Genomic DNA, 25,985 nt, shown 5'->3' with positions numbered 1-25,985 from the left:
GCACACAGTTTTCCATACACACACAGTGGACGTTTTTCTACACACAAACACACAGTTTTCTATACACACACACAAGAGTCAGTGAAGGTTTTTCTATACACAGTGAACGTTTTGCCACACACACACACACACACACACACACACACACACACACACACACACACACACACACACACACACACACACACACACACACAGGTTGCATATATATGACACAAAAAAGCTGGCAGTGGCGGGGGGGGCAGGGGGCAGAGCGAAGCTCTCAGGCTCTTGCCCCTGGCGCGGCGCCGCAGCTCCCCGGCGCAGACCAGCGGGGTGTGACAGCGGCTCCGCGCGCCCCCGCCCCTCGGCCCTGCCCTCTCCCCCGGCGGACGCGGACGCGGCCCCGCACCCCCGGCGGCAGCTCATAAAATACTTTATTGGCACCAAGTAAATTCCTCGCAGTAACTGACCGTAAAACGCAGCGGCCGCACAACCCGGGGCACCACAGCCGGCGCGGGGCGCGTCACGGCCTCTCCCCGCCCGCTCGGCGCGCCCCGCGCAGCGCCAGGCTCCGGCGCCGGCCGCCCGCACCGCGGCGGGGAGAGCAGCGGCCTCGGGGCCGGGCGGGCGGAGCCACCGCGTCTGCAATAGGCACCGAGCGTCCCCTGAGCGCCGGCTCGCGCCTCCGGCCGCCGGGTCCGGGCAGGAGAACGGGCTGATCGGCGGCTGCTCCCCGCGGGGCTCCGGCCCCGGGGTGGAGGGGTCGCGTGGCCGCGCTGCTTCGGGAGTCCCCGCGCTGCCCGGCGCGCTGGCGAGGCGCCCGCGGGCTGGTTCTCAGCCCCTGCTGCGGTCACTCGTCCCCCTGGTTGGCCTCCCCGGGCGAGCTGAGGTTTCCCGCCTGCTTCTCCGCCTCCTGGGCTCGCTCCTGCTCCGTCAGCTGCTCGCTGCTCGGGATGGAGTTTTTCTTCGGGCGGCCCTTAGGCTTGGTGGGGGACTCCAGGCCCCCGCCTTGCAACACCTGCGGGAGGAAGGCCAGGCCAGGCGGGAAGCGCGCCGCAGGGCGCCCCCCCCGCCCGCCGTGCCAGCAGCCGGCTGCGCTCGGGCACTCCCCGCCACCCCGCGAAGCAGCGCCGCAATGGGGGTCCCGCCAGTGCCACCCCAGGGCGGGAGGCGGCCAGCGCCAGCGCCTTACGGCTGCCCCGGCTCGGCTCGGCTCGGCGCGGCCCTTCCGCACCGCTAGCCTAGCTCGGGGGCGCGGCTCCCGCTTTCTCTCCCCGTGCTCCCGCCTTGTGCCCGCGGGCGGCTGCGTTTGGCGGGGCTGGCGGCTGTCCCCGGGCTCCCCTCCCGCCGCAGCGAGCGAGCCGGCCGGGGCAGGCACCGCTGGGAGAGCCGGAGGGCGAGTCCCGCGGGCCTTTTCCCAGCCGCGGCCCGGTGCACGCAGGGCTGGGCCAGCGCCGGCTCCCGCCGGACAGAAGGCCCCGGCCGCAGGAGGGACACTTACTATTTTCTTCCACTTCATGCGCCGGTTTTGGTACCACGTTTTCACCTGGAGCTGGCTGAGCCCCAGGGACTCCGCCAGGTCTATTCTGCAGGGGGAGAGAGAACACGAGGCGCTGGTCTGGGGAACCAGCCCGGGTCCCAGGCAACCCCCCCGCCCCAGCCTGCAGCGATCCCACCGGCTCCCCTCTGCCCCCACGGGTCTGCACCGGTCCGGAGGGGGCTCGTGGGCACGGCCCAGGCCCAGGCCCAGCTTGGGTGCGGGTGAGGGGGCCCCAAGCTAACCTGGCCTGCGGGCGGGTCAGCGGCTGCCTTGGCGCTCTGCTGTCGGGATCACAAGCGCCCCGGGAAGCCGGGCTTGGCTCGCCCTGGGAGCTGCCCCCTGCCGCCGCCTTGGGCTCTGCTCCTGGCCCGGTCGGGGGCCTGGCGGTGGAGCCCGGGGGCAGGTCACCACACTCAGCCGGCCCCGGGCGTGGGGCTGCAAGCCGAGCAGAACCGGGCTCAGGTGGGCAGCCCCGGCGCGGCGCGCACCTGTCCGGCGTGGAGAGGTATTTCTGCTTCTCGAAGCGCTTCTCCAGCCCCATCAGCTGCAGCTCGGTGAACACCGTGCGGCTCCGGCGCCCTTTCTTGGCTTTGCTGCCCTGCTCCGGGGCTCCCGGCTCCAGCTTCCCCCGCAGGTGCAGCTCCAGCGGCAGGTGAGCGGATCCCGAGCCGCCCTGCAGCCCCGAGCCCGCAGCCAGCAGGGCCGAGCCCAGGCCGGAGCAGCCCAGGGGCGCCAGGGGGAATTTGAACACGGCCGCCTGCTCGGCCTTCAGCACCGCTGCGGAGAGAAAGACGGGTCGGGAGGAGAGCGGGCAGGAGGGAGCCCTGGGCACGGGTCTAGCAGCGCTCAGCGACGCCCAGCCAGGCCCTACTGCGGCGGAGAGGCCCCGGGCACCGGCAACGAAGCATCTGGGGCGGGCGGGGGGAAAAGTTACTGAGCTCTGGATGCATCGAAAGAACCGAATAGGACAAACCGGCGTCCATCCAGCAGTGGGAAGGGCTGGGGGCGCCTGTCAGCCGGGTCTGACTTTCATTCAGTGCGTGTGAAAAAATCAAGTTAGAAATACTTTATCTTTCGACAGAAGAGCGATAGGAAAGCGACAAAAGGGCGAGGGGAAAACAAGAGGAAAGTGACAGGAGTGCAACAGGAAAGAGACAGAAGAGGGACGGGAAAACGACAGGAGCACGACAGAAAAGCGACAGAAGAGCGACGGGAACACGATAGGAAAGCGACAGAAGAGCGACGGGAAAGCGACAGCAGCGCGATCAAAGGCTAGAATTGTCCTAAGCGCCGCGCTGTATTTCTCCAGGCTTTAGGAGGTGAGCAGGAAATAAACAAGCCCATTATTGCTGGGGCGGAGGGAGCAGGGAGGTGAGAGGAACACACCGCGGCGGCGGATGAAAGGCTCGCAGGACCCGGCTGCTCTGCAAAGCCGCCAGTGCGCTCCAGCCGGCTCTACCCGCTTCTCCCCGCTTCATTCTCCCGCTCCGGAGTTCTCGCGCTGACAGGCCGCTGCGGGCCAGTTCTCACCGAAATGGATTTTCAGCTGAAGGCAGCAACTGATAACCCGTCATGTGGCGCTCGGAGAGGGCGTGATTGAAAGGAAATGAAAAGCGCTCGCCTGCCCTCGCACCCGGCGGGTGTCTCACTTCTCCGCCACAAAACACCTAACAGCAGAACGTCGCTTAAGCGGACGGAAAGTTGCCCGCGGCGCTGCTGTCGGGGCCGTTTCAGCGCAAGCTCCCCGCGCAGCTAGACGGAATTTTCGTTCTTTGCCTTTTCACTAGTGCCCAGGCTGTGCCTGTCCGGGCCGGCTGCGCGCACTACGCTGCCCGCTTCTGCTCGGCTTGCCGCAAACCCAGGCGCTGCAGACCAAATCAGGAAGGGGGAATTTCGGGTTGAACCCAGCGGTGGGTGTATTTGCGGCGCACAGACCATCCCGGGCTGGCACTTCTCCTTCCAACAGAAATTAGCTGCGCTTGAAAATTACTTTGCAACTGGAGGGAAACTCTTCCCTGAAGCTCGTCTTTGGCTGCAGCTGTTTTGTAGGAGGTGTAAAATCAAACGGACCAATGGCCTCCAGGAAGTTGAGTTTGCTGCTCGAACGCTAAGAAGCTGCTTGGACCTACCCGCCCGGCGGTCCTTAGCCCCGAAGTCCCGTTTCTATTACTCCCGGGGAGGAAACAGCAGAGACCCCAGCGCAACGGGGGCGCAGAGGTAGGTTGGAAATAATGAATAAGTCATTCAATCTGCTCCAAAGCTTTGGTGGGGGGGGGGCCGGTGGAAGGGTGCCCGGCCCTCGCCGGAGCACTTGAAATTAAAACCCAAACTAATTATGGCTCAGTGCCTCCGACAGCGGGGAACCTGCGGGGAGAGCCCGGATTTTGTAAGAAAAAGGTCTCCAAAGGGCCTTCCGAGCTCTCTCTCCCGGGCCGACACGTGCAGAAGGAAACCCTCGTATTACCCGCGCTTGCCCGGAGGGGAGTAAACGGGAGTTTCGCCACGATAATTCATAACCCTCTTTGCACCGGGGTCAGTATTTGAAAGGGGAATTGAGGTCAGCCGGGCTTTACACATCGCTGGCTCCATAAAACAACGGTCGCGCTGACTCCAGGACAGGCCTTTATGCCAACAGAGGCTGTACTAAGGGACACGGGAGGCCGCCCTCCTTGTGTTCCTTTGCTGAGTTAAAGAACCGGCCGCTTCCAGATTCGGGTGGCTTCGGAACAGTTTTCAGATTCATGCCCCAGAGATATTTTGTGGGCCGTGTTTCTAATATAGCAGCAACATATTCCATATGCCCAGATGTGTGAGACACCGGATTACACCGGGTGCGTCTACACGTGTAAGGTTATGGCCGTGCAAGGGCTGTATTTGTCTTTCTCTAGTTCAACAGAATCAGGATCTCATTACTTAGGGCCAGTCCCTCGCTCTGTCCACGAATAAAACTTCTCTGCTTTTCCGGGGGCTTTTCCCTAAACAGCAGGGGATCTCTGACCCTGGGCCCACGCTAGGCCGATCTTGAATTTAAGCCGATTTAAAGCTCTAAGAAGACAGAAACTATATAGTCTTACAAACCACTTGCATTAATAAAGCCTGTATTTGCCCAGGCGGTGCGTGAGAATAGGCTTCATCCTGAAACTAATCTCGACAAGCAAAGCGAAAAAAAAGCTGGGCAAGACTGGGGCAGAAAAAAGATTAGAAAGAGCGCACGCTCCCGCCAGGGCTTTGGTTTTCCCCGGTGATTACAGGGTGCCCCCGGGCAGGCGAAGTGTCGGTCTGCCAAGAGGCAAACAAAACTAAAAGGTTTCCCGAGTGCAGAGGGAAGGAGCAGGAGACGGGCTGTTCCCCGGGATGAGCCCGAGGGGCGGAAGGGGACGGAAATGGAGCCCCGGTGCTGGGGCGGAAGGGGGAGCCCAGCCTTTGCTTCGGGCCAGGGGCGTGCAGCTGGCGGGGGCTGCGAGGAACCGGCTCCCGTTGGCCTCTTGTCTGGGAAGAAAACCCCAGGGTTATTCCCACCCGCGGCGCGGCTGGAGCGTGAACCTCGCTGGTGGGACAGCCTGAAATGGGCTCGTCCTCGCGGCACGTACCCACTGGCGCTTGGGGGCCCCCGCCGTCGCCGGGCCCCGGGAGGGAGCCCCGCAGGAAGGGCGCGGTTGCGCCTTTGCTCCGCGGCCCAGCTCCTCCCGGCCGCAGCCGCCGCTCCGCGTCTTGCACCTTCCGGCGGGCAGCGCTGCCGAGCCCCGCAGCCCAGCGCGCAGCGGCCCCGCGGCTCTCCGGCCCGGGCGCGGCACTTACCCAGGTGGCTGTGGTAGGGCCGGGCGGAGAGCAGCGCCTGCACCCCGAACTTGAGCAGCTCCCCCGCCGGCGCCGAGGCCTTGGAGTCGGGGGGGTCCGTCAGGATTTCCTCGATCATGAAGCTCCGGTAGCGATGCGAGCGGTGCTCGGGGAAGGCTTCCGCGGGGAAGTAGCGCGCGGCTCCCAGCTCCAGGGGATGCTGCATCTTCCCGCTGCCTGCGAGACCCCGGGCCGGGCCCCAGCGACGCGCCCAGCCCCTGGCCTCGCACCCCCGCGGGCTCGCCCTAGAGCAGCCCTCCGCCGGCGGCCTCTGCACGGGCGCCCGGGCGGGCTGCCTCCATCCTCCCTGCTGGGGCTGGGCCGCCCGAGCGCGCCGCGTCCCGGCAGCCCCGGGAGCCCTCCCCAGGCGGAGGGGCGGCGGGAGCCAGTGCTTGGCGTGGGCGCGCCCCCCGCACCGAGGGGCTGAGGCGCTGCTGAGGGACTGAGCCCGGGCCGGCCGAGTCGCAGGCTCCTGCCGCCCCCTGCACGTCACAGGAGCGTCCTCGCCCCGCCCAGCCCCGAAGACAGCAGCCAATTATATCGGGACCTGCGGGCCAGAGTGGGGGCGGGGCGGGGCGGGGGCGCTCCGTGCGGAGTAAGGGGAGGTCAGGGCGGAGCGCGGGTCCTGCGCCACGGGAGGGAAACGCGCCTCGGCCCCCCGCAGCAGCCAGCGCCGGCCGCTTGCAGCGGGGGCTCGGCCTGTAGGCCATGGCTGGGTCCAGGCTCCCGCCCCGCTCCCTGCGGAGCTCCGCGGCCCGGCCGGCTTTGCGCTGCCCCGGCCCGGCGCGGGTGTCACCCCCACGGCAGTTCACACGCGATCGCGCCCCCAGTTTCCTGCCCAGGCCCCGGGGAGCGACGGGCCCCGCGTCCCACTCGCGTTAATTCCCGCCCGGGCGAGGGACGGAGCTTTTGCTCCCGAGCGAGTCCGGAGCAGGACACGCCGGAGCCAGGCGGCCGAGCCGGTCCCGCCCCCGCGGGCTACAGCGGCCCCGCAGCGCTTCCCCCGGCCGCAGCCTCCGTCCGCCCCGCCGGGCAGCTGCAAGCCCCGGGGCCAGCGCCTGCGGGGTGCGCGGCAGCGAGCTCCGCGCTGGGCAGGGCTGGGGGCGGCTTTGGGACGGACCCCCAAGCCCGGGGCATGTGCCCGGAGCGCCCCGGGGAGCCTGGGCGGGCTGAGCGTCTGCTGCCCTCGAGCCACGCTCGCAACCCGCCGGGAGCGGCCGCTTCCCTCCCCGGCGGAGGGGCTCGATCCGGTTGCTCGGGAAATCCGCGGGAGGCTCCCACTGCGGGTCGCCGGCCGGGGGTGCCTGGAGGGGCGGGCGAGGGGCCCGGGAGGGGAAGGGGAAGGGGAACTAACCGCGTCTGCCCGCCCGCCCCAGCTCCAGCTCCCGCGGCAGGTGGGACCGGCCCTCCGCGGGCAGCTGGGCCAGGAAGCGGCAGAGGAGGGACCCACTGGCCCGGGTAGCTCCCAGCTTCCTCCTTCGGACCCCGGCACGGCCGCAGCTCCGAGACACGCGGGGCAGCGGGCGGGCGGGCGGCGCTGGGGGCCGGGGCAGGAGTCGCCGCTGTGCCGCGTGTCTCTGCAAGGCCCTGGTCTGGCTCCTTGCGTCGGACAAGGGGCTCCGGGTGCTCGCCAGACGCCCCCGCCGGGCAAGCGGCTGCAGAGGGGCGGGTCCGGCGCTGGAAGCCTTTTCAGGCCCGTTTCCCCGGGCGGTGCCCGGAGGCTCCCGCGGGACTCAGGCCGCGCCCTGGGGCGACCCGGTATCCAGGGAAGCTCCGCGCCCTGGGCTGGCAGCGAGGTCGGGGATCCCCGCGCCCTTCCTTGCCCGCGCCGCGGGTTCTGGTCCCCGGGCAGTGGGAGGTTGCCCGGGAGTCCCTTGATGGGGGAAACGGCCGCCCCACTGGGCCGCCCCCGCCTGGGACACCCCGAGGGAGGGCGGCGAGCCGGGCTCCAGCACCGCTCCGAGCCAGGGCGGCCGCAACCCGCCCTCTCCTGCGAGCCTCCAGAGCCGATGGGCGCTGCGAGCTGCGGACCCGAGCGGCGCCGGCCGAGTGCAGCCAGCGCGGGCGAAGGGCTGTCCCGGGCCAGGGGCACCTCCAAGCCCGACGTGCCCTGGGCCGGCTCGCAGGGTTGCTCGGGCCACGCCCGGGGGAGACTCTGCTGGGAAATTCGTTCACCCCCGGGGGCCATCGGGCTGGGCCGGGCCCGGCTCAGAGCCGGGCACCCGGGGAGCTGGTTCACACCTGCTCCCAGCCGCTGCGGGGCAGCGCCCTGCGAAACCTCCGCCCTTGCAGGGCCGGGAGACACGGGCCCCAGCCGGGCCGGGGGTGGGCGGCCGCCGATGCCCCGTGCGCGGGCGGCGAGGGTCCGTTTGGTTCCTCGGTCCAAACAAGCCCCAGGAGCCGGGCACCTGCCTCCAGCACAGCTGGCCGGGAGCTTCCGACGGGCCACGAGCCACGCGGGCGGGGGTGCCCCGGCAGTATCGCGGGGGGTGCTCAGAGGAGCGGGCGGAACTGGTGAGGACTCGCCCCCCAGCCCCAGGTACCGGCCTTGAAGCGGCCCGCAGCGCAGCCCGGGCTGCCGGGGGACCTGTCCCGCCCCGCCCCGCGCAGCACCGCACACTGCGGAGCCAGCAGAGCCGCGAGCGCGCAGCTTCCGCGGGGCAGGAGGCCGGCAGCAGCCGGGGCAGCTGGCGGGTTAAGGCTGGTGGGAGAGGCGCTCCGGGGCTCGGGGCTCGGCGCTGCGCACAGTTGAAGGCCGGGTCAGCGAGGCGGTTCCCCGCGAGGGACACCCCGAGCTTGGACTCGGCAGCGCCGTCTCCCACCGCCGGGAGCTTCCCGCGGGTCCCTCCCGCCCCGCCAGGGCGCCCAGTCGGTGGCTCGCTGCCCCGGCGGATACCGCGGGAGAGACTCAGTCCCGGGCTCCCAACCGGGGAGTTTCACCGGCCCCGAGAAGCGCCGGGCCAGAGGGACAATGGCCGAGCTGGCGCCGCCCGCCGGTCCCGGGCTCAGCTTCAGCCCCGCTTTGGGGAGGCGGCGGGACGGAGCTCCGGGCCCCACCCCTCGCCTGCCCGGGGGCACCGCCACGGGGACCCGGAGAGGCGCAGGCAGCGCGCCCCGAGCCGGGGGCAAAACGCCGCAGCCTTCCGACCCCCCCCCGGGCCGGGGAGGGGAGCGCGGGATCGGGCCCCGGGGGTCTCCCTCGCCGGCCCAGGGCTGAGCAACACCTGCCCCTGGCCGAGCTACCTCCGGGCACGCTGCGAGGGACCGGCCGGTTCGAGCCATTTCGGCGGCGCCTCCGCGGCCCCGAGCGCGCTGGAGGTTTCCTGTCCCCGCGGCCGGCGGCGGCCGTCTGCCCCTGGACTCCCCAGCGGCCGCGCCTGGTGCAACGGCCCCGTCAGAGCCCCCGCTGCCGAGGCCGGCGTTCGGGGCACAGCTACCCGCCAGGCGCTGATGGACTCCACCGGGGCCCTGCGGGGTCACCCGGCCGGCTCATTCGGGGCGAGCCGCGGAACGCGCGTCGGTTCCCCGGCCGGGAGGCGTTCGCGCCCTGGCTCAAAGGGAGGGCGGAACGCGCGGCCCCCGCCCGGGGGAGTCCGCCCAACGCTGCTGGCGAAAGACACCTGCAACTCCCGGGCTGCTCCTGGGAATTCCCATCTGCTCCGACCAGCGGGAGCTGGAGCCCCAGGGCGCAGCGCGGCTTTCCCTGCAGCGCTCTCCAAGCGAGCGTCGCTGCAGCTGCCAGCCCGTCCAGCCAGGACGCGCGGCGGGGTGTGAATTTCTCGCCTGCGCGCCGGCCCGGGTGCAAGTCAGCGCCTTTCCCCGAGAGACACAACCCTCTGGCTATCGAAAGAGGGACCCGAGAGAAGGAGCGGCCGGGCGGCGGCGACGCTTTTCTATTTCTCTCTTCTCCCGGGCTGTATTGGTTCTTCTCATTTGGAGTTTGATTTCGTTGCCAGATGGTCACTGGAGCAGCCCCGGAGCAGGCTCCCCTTCAGCATAAAATGATTTCGCCCTTAAATGCTCGCAAGGGACCTACTATGCGCTCGGCGGGCGGGGAGGGAAACAGCTCTGACTGCGGTGGAGACCATGTGCGATGCAAGCTGGTCAATTTCGCGTGCGCTCTGAGCGGGGCTGAAGGGTTTAACAGCATCAGTTGAATTTTGTGAGCTAACAAAAGTTAAGAGCGGCGAGCCCGAAAGAAGGAAAACCGAATGTGATTTGCGGACAAACTCTGTCCAATAAACCACGAGGCTGATGGGACCTGAGCACGAATCCTTCCCGTGACATAACGGGACTTCCTCACCAGATCCGCGGCACCCAGGTGCAGTGTCGGATCAGAAGCGGCTTTCAGAGCAGCGCGAGCGGAACTGAGCCCTGAACGCTTTGGACTTTCAAGTTATTTCAACGCTGCAAAAAATCTTTGCTGGGAAATTCAACGCCCTGTTTACGTTCCGTGCACGTTAGAGCCCTGAGACGAATATGTAACGGCTTCATTTGTCCCGGGGCTGTGTAGTGACACATCTTAGAATATCAACTGAGAGCCAATCAGATGCATTTAATGTCTGGATACCAACTGCATTCGCCGACCATGCAGACGCTGTTAGACACGGGTAGGCTGACCTACCTACCAGGGTTGTGAAAAAATGTGTGCCCTGTGTGACTCGATGGACGCAACCCTCCCTGCAGACAACGCTGACACAACATTTCTTCTTAGGATGGCATAAAACTTCTGTTGCCCAAGTCGGTGCCTCTCCCAGAAGCGGATTAAAGCCCTTCTATCTGTGCCACTGGCGCGCGGATACACGCGCAGAGATACACAGCGGGACGCCCGAGCCCAACAGTGATTTATGCAAATTTCAGCTAGATTAGTGCAGAAGTAGAGAAACCTTTTCGAAAACCATTGACGGTTTAGTTGGGTCCCATCTTCCTGCTTTTCCACGGTGCCTCTCAGCCTCCGTATCCCACACAAACTAGGTGTTTGAATTTACGCTCTTTACTCCACTGTCTTTCTAGGCACCCTGCTCCATATGCTTATTACCATTCGCCTGAAGCAGTTCTGCCGAAGTTCCCTATTTTCTCCTCTTTTCTGAATTTTATAATGACGCGCCTTGAATTTTTTTGGAAACTACCAGCCGGGAAAACATGTTGCAGGGCTTCCCCAAGTCCTTACATCATTCTCCTAACTTCTCTTAGGTTACTTTAACTTACCCAACTGTTGCCACGTTAATGCCTTTCTCCGTAACTGCGCCAGTAGAGCAATGAAGTGCGCCCCCAGCCCTACTCACATCACTCCCCTCAGGCGTCCCGTTGAGATCACTGGGGTGGGATGTACGAATCGAGGCACCGCGCAGGAACGGAGAAAATCTGTATTTTGTTTAGGATTCTGCTGTCTCGGTCGTGCAAGTTATTCTGCCTCTGCTTAGCCTCGTTTGCCTTTTCCCTTCTCTGTCGGGCTGATCTATTTAAATTGTACAAATCTTTACTTTGTGTCTGAAGGGAGCTTACAACAAAGCGGCCCTAAGCGAGGATGGGGCCTCCATATCCTAGTGTAAGAATCAAATACCGAGGGATTCCTGTGCTTATTTCGCTTCGCATCTTTTTTCCATCTTCTCAGACGCCAACCTTTTAGGATTGGTCCACCCTTCCCTTCGCCTCCCTGTGCTGACAGGTAACTTCAGCTGCTGAAGCTGACATACGTACTGCAGTGTTTTCCATGTGGTAAGGTTGGCGGGGACTGCTACCCTGTTGATTCCCCGTACTCCCCTCATAGTGGGTCTATTTGAGGGTGCTTGGTTGGGACTTCAGCCGCTCCTGTGACAGATGAACACTATGGTAATGACTGAGTAAGGTGAGAAAGATTTGGCCCCGTATCCTTCCGAGGGTAAAACGCAGCATGCTCTTGTCTAAACAAAATCCCCACCTACTTAATCTAGTTCGTTCACATGATAAATCACCTGCTATTTTCTTTTCTTCCTGCTCTCCCCGTTTTATTTAAAATCTAAAAGCCTGAACACGGCAAATATATTGGGTCACTCTTTTGGCTGTTAGAACAGGACACGATCAGCACAATGCTGAGGGGTTACATATTTCTCAATATAGGGAATTACGTGAAGCTCTAAATTGGTAATTATATTTTAAACATTTGCCGCCACAGGACTTGGCATAAAGGCTGCACAAATTAGGGCCTTCAAGCCCTAATCCTGGAATAAGAGCCGTCCGGAGTGCTCAATTCAGATTAATTCCCCAATGAAGATAATCAGTGAGTGCAGAGGTCTGCCCACACAAAGCTAATTTCTGAACTGAGGCTACATACACCACATTTTAATTTAAAATAATCCTAGAAGATACGACTATCATCAGAGTCTGATGAGTCAAAGTAGGACTGACAAAATCAGTTTCAAAATCAAAAAGTTTTGGAAATCAGTATCAAAACCTTTGCAAGGCAGATTCTGTATTTTAAAAAAAACAACAACTGTTCATGATTTTTTTAAAATTGGGACTTTTACATTAGAACTTTTGAAGTTCTCTTAGTTCCCTGGCTGTCATAGGATCAGAATTCAGTCCATTTTTGTACCACCTACCTGGACCTATGGCTGAGAAACACAAGACCAGAGTTATTAAAGCAGAATATTCTTGCAAACAGATTTGGTTAAGAAAGGAGACTCTGACACAATATATACCTGTGTGTGCAGGTATATACCTAATATACAAAATATTTATTTCAGATCATATGATTTCCTCCTGCAATTTGCAATGCAAAAACTCAAACCCCAAGATGATAATTCAAGCCCCTTTTCCTCTGGAGCATGTCTTAAAAGAAAGTAGCGAATAAAGACTTGCCCATCTTTTTACATCTTAATGATAAAAAAATCTTTTTTTTTTGTTTTTTGGGTTTTTTTTTAAGATTAGAGGTTTTTATATGGCTTCCTTGCATATTAAATTCAGGTACCATCTAAGAAAACTATGTTGACTGGAGACCTAATACTGCCGGCAAAAGACCTGTAAGTTTTGCTCTAAAGAGGGGAAAATCTGTTGTTGTGGGTTTTGTTTGTTTTTATTTTTTTGGTTTTGATTTTGGTTTTGGTGGAAGCTCTTTAGCTTCAGTAATTAATTAGGTAGTTGTTGAACACTCAGACAGCTTTTCCATTCAATTAAAGTGCTAAATGCTCACTATAAAGTCCTCCACAGCTCTAACAAAAGCACAAAGACTAGGGAAAACTAAATATCTATAGTAACAGAGAGGGAGCCGTGCTAGTATATACTTTATCAAAACAAAAAGCAGTCAAGTAGCACTTTAAAGACTAGCAAAATAATTTATTAGGTGAGCGTTCGTGGGACAGACCCACTTCTTCAGACCATAGCCAGACCAGAACAGTTCAAACCTTAAATATTGAGTCTGTTCTCTTATGGCTATGGTCTGAAGAAGTGGGTCTGTCCCACGAACGCTCACCTAATAAATTATTTTGCTAGTCTTTAAAGTGCTACTTGACTGCTTTTTGTTTAAATATCTATACGGTATGTTTGTATGATTAAAAGCAAATAGAAAAAGTCTTAAAATATCCCAAACTTTCCAGATCTTAGTTATATATAAAAAATCAACAGAAGGCTAGGAGGTCATAAAATCAATTAAACAAATCCTTTGCAAGACACTTAAGAACTGGGAGCCCCTGAAGCTGCTGGGTTTTTAGGTGCATGGCCTAGTGTTGATAACTTAATTTCTGTAACTTGCTTTTTAAATCCCAATTTTGATTCTAGCTCTTCATTAATTTCAGCAGAACACTCTCTCCTGGTTTCTGAATTCTGAGGCCTTATTTATACTGGAGAGCCTTTTTCAATAGTTTGTAAATTAAAGTCTTAAAAGTATATGCCTGAAGTTATGACATAAGGTCTATCTCCAAAGAAGTCTATACTTCTAGGAGACGCAGTGCAGCAGGTACCATTCAGCATACCTAGCTTCCCTGAGCTGATGTCCAGCTACTTGTAATTGGAGAGTCCATCATGCCATTCAAGGAACATCATTCCCACACTCCATGCCCCTCTAACTGATGCAAGATAGCTGAAGAGGAAAATCAGTCATAATAATCTCCAACTCACTCATGGCACTTGATATTCAGGAAACCCACAAAGTGGTATGAATGGAGTGGAAAATGTGACATCACACATCAATTGTAAAAGAGCAGCAGGGCTGAGGGAATCATTCAAGCCTGAGTAATATGTTACTGCTTAATGGTTGAGTAGAATTTCATCATTTAAACATGTATTCCTCCAAAAATGATTTTCTCCGAACACCTGGCTTTACCAGTTTGAGCATTCATGCTCATAAGATATAATGAGGTTTCCATGTGAGCTGCACTCTGTTCCCCTTATTTCCTTACCAATTAAAGAGCACCATCAGTTCATGCTCCCTTCTCTTTCTATGCACTTCACTGATGGACACAACCTAAACATAGAATACAGACTAACAGGGCTGTCTCTCTGTTACTATCTCCTTTTTGTGTGAAACTTAATATACTTCAAAGTTATACAAGAGTAGCCCCAAAACCACAGAAGTGTGAATGTTTTTAATCAAACTAATCTTATTTGCTATGGACTACCCCACAAATTTTAAAAATATGAATTTGGAATAGATTCTGTTAATTTACCTATTATTGAACACCAGAAGATTTCCGTGGTCGCTACAGATGCAGTGAACACAGCTGGGGGAAGGATGCATATTCCCTGGCTGGGGCAGGTCCAGGTTCATCTGCCCCCTGTGCTCTCCAGCCAGAGTGAGGAATGCAGTAAACTGCACTTTCTCCTCACTCCCTGAGGAAGGAAACAGCCAGCAATGTCCCTGTACAAATTGGAAAAGGGAGATAGCTTCAGTCCCGGCGCTGTTGGGCAACTGGGGCAGTCCTGGACTGGAGGGGCATACCCCCAGTCAGCCCTTTTCATCTGTGTGGTGATTCTGTCTCTCTTCTGTATGGTTTTAAGAGAAACAAATACCATTCCAGGTACATCCCATTTTCCTGGCACAACTAAACTTTTACTTTGCTTTAAGTTATGCTAGGAGGAAGTGTATGCTGAATTTTGGTGGTCCTAGCTCTTAGCATTCAGGAAGAGTTCTTGAACAAACAGAAGGACAGACGCATGGACAAACTCTCTCAAATGTGTTGCAGATGGTAATTTCGTTATGACATGGAAAGTAAATGTAAAATGGAAAGCAACCGATGGATGCTTATTTTTATTATATGAGTATCAATAGATATTTCTACAATTATCTGTCCCTAATCACTGGTGCTGTAACTAGCTATTTTGTGCCTGAGGCAACAATATAAAATTGCACCCCTCATATTTATATATTCATAGTAGTTATTTCATAGAAAAAGGGAAAATATGTAAATAATAATAATTAACAATGTGTATTTATTATAGATATGAGATTTGCACAACAATCAATACATATATATCTTAATACATATAATTATAATATAATCTATACATATATATTAATACATATAATTGTATCACCATGTCAGGTACTACTGAGTATTTTTTATAATTGTAATTTGTGCACTTTTAATGAAGTAAATCATCAATAATTGCATTGAAATTAATATTATTCGCTACCTTGTGTTCTTTTGATAAGATGGACATATCTGATAATCTCTCCTGACTCATGGTTGCATGAAGGTTGTTCTTAATTACTTTTAGTTTATTAAAACTTCTTTCACAAGATGCCACAGTCACTGGCAAGCAGAAAATATTTGCAGGACGGTTTACAAATTTGGATAAGATTTGGCCACATTATATTAATTAATTAACTGTAGAAGGTCCAAGCTAGTCTCTGATGAAACATTTGGCAACAACACTACTGCCTAATGTTGAAAACTCTGAACCTCCGATGAAATTTCTGAGACATTCAAATCGCTGTCATATTTAAAACTTAAATCTACTGCTGCTTTTTCAAGATTAGCAATATCCATTTAAACAAAAGAATTGCCCAAAAGAAAATTGAAATCTGAAGATATCTCATTTAGTGTTTCGTATCTCTAGTTTAAATCAACTATTATGCTATCAAATCTGGCTTTTATTTGCATTTTCTACTATTCTTCAGCTGATAAAATACCACCTTCATCTCGTGACTCATAAAGCTGTTGTCTTTTAACTTTTCGCTTTCTGCATTCTGTAAATTCTTCTGATATTTCTATGTTTTTGACTGTTTTTCTACAATCAGTAAAAATATCTTCCATATAGCTCTCACATCTACGCACCTCTTTGTAAAGTATTTTGTAATACATGGATCACCTTAGAAACCTGACAAATAGAAATGCCTTTTGCTTGTAAGGTTTTATTGACTCTGGCAACGTGAGTTAGAATATTATGCCAAATGGATAATATGCACAAAAACTCAATCTTTTTTTTTTTATAAGGAGGGTATTAGCTGCTAAAACTGTTTCAGCACATTTAGATGAAGCAGTAACATTGAATTTGCTTTTGATGCCCATCTAGTATCAGCAAGACCTTTTAGTGATACTTTTAATATACCCTATAAATATTCCAGCAGGTGGTAAAACTAGCAAAAGAAGGGTATTTTTTTGTACAGTGCCAAAGAATTTACAGCAGATGCATGTACTCCAACCAAACTGAGACTGAGGGCTGAACATGGTACAAAATTTGCAAATTTATTTTTTGCAGAATGACAGCTTCGGTGCCTTTGTACATGTCTGACATATTCACACCATTATCATACCCTTGACCTCACATGTTTTGAAGATCAAGTCTATCCTTTTCAGATTTTTTACTATTTTTTTGGCTAATTCACTTCCTTGTTTTTCCTTGGTCTAAAAGTCTATGAAACTTTCTTCTATAGTTATGATTCCATTACCAGTTTTCACATATCTCACAATCTGAGACATTTGATCATGATGAGATATATTTGGTGTACAATCCAGAAGCATGAAATAATATTTTGTTTTTTTTATTTTGAATTTATATAAATTCAATTGAAATTTTGAATTTATATAAATTCAATTGAAACTTGGTTGGCTAGTGACCCAATAAACTCATTTTGGATAGTCGGTGAAAAATAGCTCACTGAACCTTTTTTGTTAGTTATGATATGTTGTTCTAGTTCAACATCATAATGACTTATAAATTCCATTAGATTAAGAAATATTCCCCAATTAGGGTTTCCTATAACTCTACTCAGTCTTCTAAGTGGAAGGTTATTTTTGGCACAAAACTACACAGTATTTAGAATTATTTTCGGGATATGTCTCCATGGCCGCGTCTACACGTGCACACTACTTCGAAGTAGCGGCGCCAACTTCGAAATAGCGCCCGTCACGGCTGCACGTGTTGGGTGCTATTTCAAAGTTGAAATCGACATTAGGCGGCGAGACGTCAAAGTCGCTAACCCCATGAGGGGATGGGAATAGCGCCCTACTTCGAAGTTGAACGTCAAAGTAGAGCACGTGTAGACGATCTGCGTCCCGCAACATCGAAATAGCGGGGTCTGCCATGGTGGCCATCAGCTGAGGGGTTGAGAGATGTTCTCTCTCCAGCCCCTGCGGGGCTCTATGGTCATCGTGTGCAGCAGCCCTTAGCCCAGGGCTTCTGGCTGCTGCTGCGGCAGCTGGGGATCCATGCTGCAGGCACAGGGTCTGCAGCCAGTTGTCGGCTCTGTGGATCTTGTGTTGTTTAGTGCAACTGTGTCTGGGAGGGGCACTTTAAGGGAGCGGTTTGCTGTTGAGTCCGCCCTGTGACCCTGTCTGCAGCTGTTCCTGGCACCCTTATTTCGATGTGTGCTACTTTGGCGTGTAGACGTTCCCTCGCAGCTCCTATTTCGATGTGGTGCTGCCCAACGTCGAAGTTGAATGTCAACATTGCCAGCCCTGGAGGACGTGTAGACGTTATTCATCGAAATAGCTTATTTCAATGTCGCTACATCGAAATAAGCTATTTCGATGTAGCGTGCACATGTAGACGTAGCCCATTTTTGCCTATCAGCTTCAATAGCTTTTTGAAGTGTGTCACTGATGCATTCACCGCTCAATAATCTTTTTTTGCATGGATTTCCAGTTGCAGAAATTTTCGAGATGTTTGTTTGAATTTTCATGCTCTACGGTATGGTTTAAATTTTCCCAAGCATTAAATCCTATTTTCTGATTTGCAGTATTCAGTTAGGAAAACCACTGATCAAATCATATACATGGAAAACAAAAAAAAATGGCCTTACCAATTGCACTGTACAGTTTCTCCATTAGAAAACATTTTATAAAACCAGTCATCTGAAAATTTCATCCATCTGACCGTGCTGATTCATGAAAATCCATGGTTTTTCCCTGGTCAGGTCCATGTTCAATAAGATGGCATGTTATTTTGTCATTTATAGAGGGCCAAGATGATGGATCATTACAGCTGAATCTTGTTGATGGTTGTGGTCATTGTTAATATCAATAATTGTAATCGGTGATGAAGTTGAGACCTCGACACTGAGGTTTTGGTCAGTCTCAGAGATTGATGCTGAAGCTGTAATGTCAAGTTCCAGTTGCTGGTCAATGATAATAAAGGGCACTGAAGCTGTATGGTCATTGTCATTCATGGATACCGGCGCTAAGATTATGATGTCAGAGGGTTCAGCTATTGGTGCATTTTCAGTGTTCAGTGCATTTTTCACTAGCCAATTTCTTTTAACATCTCTTTATTTTCTCTCATGGCAAAGTTTCACTGTTTAAGATACTCTGCTGCAGAAGGTCATTTCTGTTTGGAATTCATAATGTAGGATCTTGCATCCTTGGTGCAGGCAGGGGTGGTGATGTGGCATGAGCCACAAGCAAAGATAGCTTAGTAGCTGTCTTATAATAATTAATTTTCTATATTTTTTTTCATCTCCTCAGTTATGTGCCCAAGGCAAATGCCTCACTTACCACACACTTGTTATGGCACAGCTAATCAGTGTAGCGTCCGAGCATTTTCTAACAAAGAAATTACAATTATCTCACTTTCTCTCTATGCCATCCTCTTTATTTTGCAGAAGTACAACAAAAGAGAATTAACAAACCCTGCATTAGCAGGGGCTAAAATAAGAACAGTCAAAGAAAATATAGGAATAGCAAATTTATTTATTTTTTTTTTAGTTCATGGTACAAAAATAACAATGCACATGCACAACAAAAAGCAGCACTTAGCTGTCTGAATCAGAAGGGTCTAAAATTAAAACCTTTGATGCTAATCAACTTGAAACACTCTTTTCTATGAGCTAAACCCTGAATTCCAGTGCAAAGGTGATAATAAATTTATATTGTACCTGGGATATGCAGGAGGGGTTAAGAAACTGGTCTTGCCAACATTTAGTTTATTGTGGGTGTTACTATTATTTATACCTGTGACAGGTATATTTCAACCAGCAGATCAGCACAGTCTTGTATCCCCAGATCATACATGTGGTCATCGTTCTCTTTTCTGTTCCACCCTCTGCTAATCCCTGTGTCACTTGGAGGAGGCAGCTTGGCGGGAAGGGCTAGAATACCCCCAAATCTGCTATGGAGTGTTATGTTATGGCATAGAGGTGCAAGCCTGAAACTCCTGTAGAATAGAACTGCAGCAGTTCTGTGGTATTTAGGACCTTTCACATCAGTGGAAGGAACAGGCAGGTTTGGCCTTTTAGGAGATTAGTCAGCTCTCAGAAACTAAGAAATACATAATTGGAAACTTTTGTTAGTCTTTAAAGTGCTACTTGACTGCTCTTTTGTTTTGTTATAATGGGAAACTGTTAGGTGAGAGAAGCTGGTAGATTTATCAACAGTATCAAGCCCTCCTTAATCAAAACTCTCAGTGAAGTCACATAAGTAATGAATGGCTGCAGGTATATGTGAATCCATAGTCCATGCAAAATCCTAGACCCAGACTGTAAGAAATGTGCTACTTTTACTCACATCAAAGCTGCATGTTCCTAAGGCCTGATGAGAGTGCACCAAATTTTAGTGTGCAGATCAGCAGGATGCATGTAGGTGTGGAGGCTTTGCACGCCCAGCTGTAAAAGCCCCTATACCTTTTGAAAGTCAATCTCTCTTGTGTAATAAATGGCTAGAAAAAGAGAACAGATGTCAGAAATCTATTAAATGATTTTACAAGTTCCTCTTTATACTGCTGATTTCTCCAAATACTCAAACTGCCAAAGCAACAGATCTGGTGTGATTGGAGAATTCCGTAATGGAAATATTAGTCTCCTATATACTGTCCCAAAAATCAATTGACTGTTGCCCATTGTGTGGAGAATTAATAAAAGAAGTTACCTCAGATGAAGACACATAGGTCCCTAGATAAAGCAATGAAATTAGTGTGATTTACTGCCTCAGTCTAGAATGGCACTTGGGAACAAACTCATGCCACGTGGATTAGGATTTCTGTACGCCATTTACAGTTCTAACTGTCTTTATCCATTTTAATCTATACAGTTTGGCTGGAGTTCAATGGGTTCTAAAAAGGCAATTTTTGTTGTATGAGTCTCACTCATAAATCACTTTGTGTTTGATATATTTGTGCATATGCAATAGCATGTGACCTGTAACCAGATGTGTAATGGTACCTTTGCACAGCCAAAGTACAGAGCATGGGGCTGTGCCCAGGGAAGTTTTGGAGGTAGAAGGCTGTGGTTTCCCTTCACCACTGAGGACCTCTACTGCTCTACAGTATCATTTGCAGCTGCTGCTCCCTTTCCTGCAGTAGGGTTCAGCTGATGAATTCATATAGTTGCAGATCAATTATTCTTCCAGCAGACTTCTAAAATTTCCCTCCCCCAGTGTTAGGGTGGGAAGAGCCCCTGACAATACAAGTATGTAACATGCACACAGATTGCAGGCTGCAACTTGCTCCACCCCTGCACCAGTTCCTCTGTGTCAGGGCCTTCTGTGTTCCTTACCCGGTGAAGAAGGATGGCATTGATTGCCTGGACGACTTCCGTGGGGTCAGAGGAGAACACACCCGTGAGTGTGTGGCTGGTTGCTCAACACTCCCCTCTCCCGTCCCCTCCATGGTCCTCCCTACCTGGTCTCTTCTGCCCAACGCCCCCCTCCCCTGTCCCTTCCAGAGCTCCTCTCACCTGTCCTTCCTCCTCAGGGCCCCCGCCCCAAGTTCCAGAAGGTCCCCCTTACCTGGGAGATCCCCCCGCACTCCCCGTGGTGAGTGTGTGACCAAACATGGCTTACCTCCGTGAAGACAGCCCTGACGGTGGCCTTGCCCACCCCAAACTAGTGGCCGACTGACCAGTAGCTGTCCGGGGTGGCCAGCTTCAAGATGGCAATGGCTACTCTCTTCTGCTGAGGCAGCATGGGCTGCATCTGGGTGTCCTGATACTGGAGGGCTAGGGGGAGCTAGTGACAAAGCTACAGAAATGTCCGCTGGGTCATGCAGAAGTTCTGGAGCCAGCGATTGCTGGTCCCACCACTCAGTGCTAGGGGGATAGCACAACAGGCACTGGATCGCCCTGGGGCAGTAGCACGGGTGTCACTCCACAGGGGCAGCCTGCAGAAAGATGACTATCAGGCTGGCCCCTCGGAGTTTCTGGAGGATAGCCACAAGCACCGTAGCTAGCAGGCTGACCAGGGTCACAACAAGTTCCCCATGAGAGACCTGCCGAGGATCCACAATGTTCTCCACAGTGGTTCCTCTGGGTGGCCAGGGGCTGTGGTGCTCCGTGTGGCAAACCAGCCCTCAGTGTGTGCAGGAGGGGGGTGCTTGAGAGGGGGCCATTTAAGGGACTAGCTGGCTGTACCCCGTCCGTGGAGTTTCCTGGCCTGTTCTTTTGAAAGAGTGCCTGTAGCTGTGTGGATGGGCAGGTCTTTAACAATAGTGGTTCATGACCTCACTCTGCTTTTTATGTGTAGACAAGAACTTTCGCAAGACAATCTTTCAGAAGGTAGCTTTCAAATGCTCACCTTTTGAAATCATGCTGCTGTGCAGATGTAGCCTATCAGCAGTAACTATTCTTTCAAGGCTCTTTATCTCTAATCCCCTTTCCTTTATTTTGTATTGTTATGTTCTTGTCCTGTTTTCCTTAGGATCCCTTCAAAACCCTTTTCATTATATGCTGTATTTTAATCAAAACAATTAAATGCTATCTGAGACATCAATCAGGTCTACTACCATTTTACTCAAAGTTTTTACATGACAGGAGGAAAAGAATATTTTTGACCATCTGGGTATCCTGATAATGCCCCAAAAGAACAGGAAGCTGTAACAGACATGCTGACAAACCTTAAAAGATGAGCATGAAGAGTCATATACTGTCATACAAATATGGGAAAAACAAAGTATATTCAAATGAGTTGCTTCTTGTGCAGAATCCAAAATAGAAAAGCAACATTTATTCAGTTATCAGAGAGGTGGTCATGTTAGTCTGTATTACAGGACTCAGAAAAGTCACTTAGTTTTCAGATGCAAGGGCTCTGGCTCCCTCTGCTGGGTTTATGATGTTATAGGCTCCCAAAGTATGTAACCTAAATGCGCTGATAAAGGAGCCAAACCAGACCACATGAGTGCATATTATTACATGCCGGTTCTTGTATTTTCCACCATCTTCATTTGTACATGCTATGGACAATTTTAGAGTTCCAATTACTTTATTGTTATTTGTATTACAATAGCACCAAGAGGTTTGAACACAGATCAGGGCTCCATTGCGCTTGGCATAGTACAAAACACATAAGCTATGTCTACATTAGAGAATTTTTTCAACAAAACCGGCATTTTGTTGACAAACCCATAGAGAGTTCACATTGCCAAGATATTCTGTCAACAGTAAATTGACAGAATGTGGCACTTTTGTCAGATGGCATTTTGCCACTTCCTCATGAGGCAGAACACCTCTGTCAACAGAGATCTGCCAACAGAAAGCCAATCTGGATGTTCTGGGGGCCTTCTGTAGACAGACAGGGCTTCTGGGACACTGGACAGCACTGTTTGCTGTGCTTCCAGTTGGCCATTTTATCGACAGAGTGAATTGCTCTTTCAATCTACTCAGAATGCCTGGCCGCTCTCTGTCAACAGAGTGGATCGCTCTTTTGATCCACTTTGCAGTCCGGCTGCAATCTGTTGACAGAAGTTTTGTCAGAAGATATCGTCCGACAGTAACTTCTGTGGATGGATCGCCCTAGTGTAGACATAGCCATAGTAAAAGGTGGTCTCTCCTTCACAGACATTTCAGTTTAAATGAACAAAGCCGATGAAGGATGAGAAAGAAGAGGCAGAGTGGGCAAATGACTTGTCTAAGTTTGCCAGCAGGTCAATGGCAAAGATAAGCAGATAACCTAGGTCCCCTGAGCCCTGTGACAGTGCTCTGGTCTCTGTATCTACAGTTTTTGGTCTACAGCCGTGTAGAGTAAAAACTCCTGGGCTATGGCTACACTAGTGAGTTTCACCAATAAAACCCCATTTTGTCAACAAAACTGGTGAACGATCCACATGCAAAATGTATGTTGTCAACAGTATGTCAACAAAAGCTGGCACTTCTGCTGACAAGCTTGTGCCTCTCCCAGATAAAGCAGAGCGCCTGTTGTCGACTGGTTCTGTCGACAAAAAAGCTGTGTGGATGCTCTGGGCGGGGCCTTCTCTTGACAGACACGGCATCCAGGACAATGGGCAACCCTGTCTGCTGTGTTTCCAGGTGCCTGTTTTGTCAAGAGTGGCCAGGCTATTTGGCTGCTCTGTTAATAGAGAGGAGCACTCTTTTGATTGGCTTGTGGGTCTGGCTCCACTCTTTCGACAGAAGTTTTGTCGGGAAATCTCTTCCGACGGTGACTTCTGTCAACAGACCACTGTAATATAACTGTATCCCAAGTGTTTAAAGTCTTTTAATTTTTACACTAAGCAAAAGTGAGGCTCTCTCAAGAAATTTTGTTTTGAGTTAAGATGCAAGTATTACCAACTGGCCAGAGCTGATCACTTTACTCACATAGGCAGTCTCCAAGAGCTCTGAGGAAGGTAAGCAGGCTTGCCCCGGGCTCCACCTCTTCCCTTCTGTGTAGTGTATGTGCTATACAGTAGCCAGTGTTAAATAACTCAGACCCTTGTGCAACACTCAAGATGGTGCTTACTAACTTTTGGGCACAATTACACATATGGGGCCTGCAGAATCCTTGTGGATCAAAAAAGTTCAGATACCTTATTCCCCACCCCTACTGTTTTTTAAATCTTCCTAGGTGCTTTCACTCTGCCTGCTTCCAGGCAGGAGAGCAAGAGCTGCCACAATGAGGGGAAAGACATATTCTTGAGGCATTTCCTACCCTTTACAGGGAGAACTGGAAATTTCATGGCAAAGTCTGGGCTAGTGATAACTTCAGTACAAGTCTGCAGATGCAGGAGGCTTGGATGTGATTTAGGGAAGAAACCACACTCCACAGTAAAGATCTCTGAGCCAAGCCAATACATTTCTGGATATGGCACAACCAATGGTGTCCGACCTCATGACAAATGCTCTCACCCTGACAGATTTATTTTTTTTTATATTAGATGCTATGTCAGGACATGTTTCAGGTTTTTTTGAATAACTTTGTGGTGGAAAAGTGATCCAACCTTTTTATAATATCTTATGTTCCATTACAGCTCTGGCGTTTCAGCTCCTTACTTTCCCATAGCTTAAAACCCATCTTGAACATCCGAGTTCTTTGGTTTTTTAGGAGATCACTTTCTCTTATTTATTTTTTAACTGACTTCAATGGGAGCATGATCTGGCCCTGGAAGGTCTCTGCCATCTTACCAGAGACCTCATTATAGGCAGAAAAAAAACTGCCTTCTGCTCATTATTTCTCCTGCTTTTTTAATAGCTTCATCTTTTCTTGTTCTTGTAGGGCATTCCACTCTGCATTCTCCCCAGTTGGCTTTTATTTTTTTTTGTTTTGTTTTGTTTTGTTTTGTTCACAGAAACTAGGAACTTGTTTATCACTAAAATTCCTATTTAATTGCTTGTGTTCTGTCAGGCAAAGCAAGTTCCTTATGCATACAATAAGCATTTCCATGGGCAATCAAAAAAAATCAGCACAATTGCAAAAAGGAGATTCAATGATAAGTGGTTTAGTGCATTAGCCTTTCACTTTTGGTGTAGCAATTTTTGTTGCATAACATGGGAATTTATTGGAAATCATGCTGTTTGCTGGCAGCTTTTTCCTTTCTCAGATGGTCTGCTGATGGTCTGCTGATGGTATTGCTGAATTGGAAGCTGTTAGTGCAGATCCCATAGCCGGCAGAAAGGCCTATATCCACACAAAGACATAGATCCACAGAAGGCCTAGATCCACAGAACATAGGCACCTACAGCAAGAGCTAGGCATCTAAGTTCAACACTGAGATCGTCAAAACTCCCACTCAGCTACTGCCCAGCCCTGTACATACCAATCTCCCATAGCAGGTGAAGCTTATGTCACATCCTGCCCTTCAGAATCTGCTAATAGCTAGTTTAGGTCTAGCAATCTGGCTTTTCTGGATCAACTCACCGGTATCTGTCTCATCTTCATGTAAGGAGCCTGGGCACCTAACCTAGCATTCATGGCTCCCACGGGGTGGCAAGGTATACAAAAAGATTTTGTTTTGCATTGCCTAAATCTGTTTGTGAGTCTGTGCCATGAGGAGAAGCCAGCAGAGTCACCTTAGTCAAGATGTGTAGCCTGTAGCCAGTTATTTTCTATCTAACTCTTGATAACCCTACTCTTCCTAATGGATGAGTAGCCTGGGTAAGAGACCAGGATTTGGTCTGGATTCAGTTTTATGTGAATTTCCTCTATCGCAGATGATAATGTTTACACCCATGACATTCCATATGTTGCTCAAGTGAAGTATATTCCTGATTCTTTAAGGAGTCATTAACGTTTCAACACTTGGCTTTGGCAGTTCATCAGTGGAAAGTCTATTCCATTCACTTCTGTGAATGCCAGTTTAGAACAGCAACATGGATGTGTACCACCATAAGAGCTTGAGCAGTAATAAGATTCAGGGAAACAGACTGTTTCAGAGGAAAATTTTGTACATGGAGGTGATACTGGAAATTGGCCCAGCTAAAAATTCATGATAAGAGGAGACTGGGATAACGAACATCATGCCAGACCATGGATGTTCCTGGACCAGACAGTACCAGACTAGAGAGGTTCAAACTGCAGAACATGAGACAATGACTAGAAGCTGAAGTTAGACAAAGGCTATGTCTACACTTCAGAGATCTTCCAAAAGAACTTCTTTCGATGAGTGTGTACACGCACAAAAAAACAAATCAAAAAAGTGATCTGCTCTTTCAAAAGAGAGTGTCCACACAGCCCCTGCTCTTTTGAATGAATGGGCCAGGGATTGAAAAATCAGGCCCCCTGAGGACCGCTCGTTTGCATAAAAGTGCCTGTGGAGTGTTTACACATGTTCTCCTTCGAAAGAAGCGTTCAAAAGGGGGCACTCTTTCTGAAACGGGAAAGGAAGAGCAATTTCAAAAGGAGTTCTGCATTCTTCTGATTTATTTTCAAAAGAACGCTTTTTGTGTGTAGACGCTCTGCTACTTCTTTTGAAAGAGCCCCCTTCTTTCAAAAGAACTTGCTCGTGAAGATGCAGCCTCAGTCAGATAGCAGAGGAAGCATAAAAAAGTTTACCAAGAGTGATGGTGGATTCT

At 51.8% G+C, this 25,985-nt stretch overlaps 1 protein-coding gene across 1 annotated transcript; it reads right to left on the bottom strand.

The window, feature by feature from the left end:
- Positions 1-405: 405 nt before the first annotated feature.
- On the bottom strand, positions 406-5,819 carry BARX1 (BARX homeobox 1). The gene is made up of 4 exons (XM_075005495.1): positions 5,321-5,819; positions 2,011-2,299; positions 1,484-1,568; positions 406-1,000 (listed from the first exon to the last, which is right to left on the bottom strand). The coding sequence occupies exons 1-4, from the start codon at positions 5,523-5,525 to the stop codon at positions 833-835; spliced, it is 747 nt and encodes a 248-aa protein (XP_074861596.1). The 5' UTR covers positions 5,526-5,819; the 3' UTR covers positions 406-832.
- Between the last annotated feature and the right edge of the window lie 20,166 nt (positions 5,820-25,985).

The sequence above is a fragment of the Carettochelys insculpta genome, chromosome 11, assembly GCF_033958435.1.
Source record: "Carettochelys insculpta isolate YL-2023 chromosome 11, ASM3395843v1, whole genome shotgun sequence".
In the NCBI taxonomy this organism is placed as follows: domain Eukaryota; kingdom Metazoa; phylum Chordata; order Testudines; family Carettochelyidae; genus Carettochelys; species Carettochelys insculpta.
This window is presented reverse-complemented; position numbering and strand designations above follow the sequence as displayed.

Coding starts and splice junctions, on each gene's coding strand:
- BARX1 (XM_075005495.1), bottom strand. CDS start 5,525: ATGCAGCATCCCCTGGAGCTGGGAGCCGCGCGCTACTTCCCCGCGGAA. Junction 2,300..5,320: donor GCCCTACCACAGCCACCTGG/GTAAGTGCCGCG, acceptor TTCTCTCCGCAG/CGGTGCTGAAGGCCGAGCAG. Junction 1,001..1,483: donor GCATGAAGTGGAAGAAAATA/GTAAGTGTCCCT, acceptor TTCCTCCCGCAG/GTGTTGCAAGGCGGGGGCCT.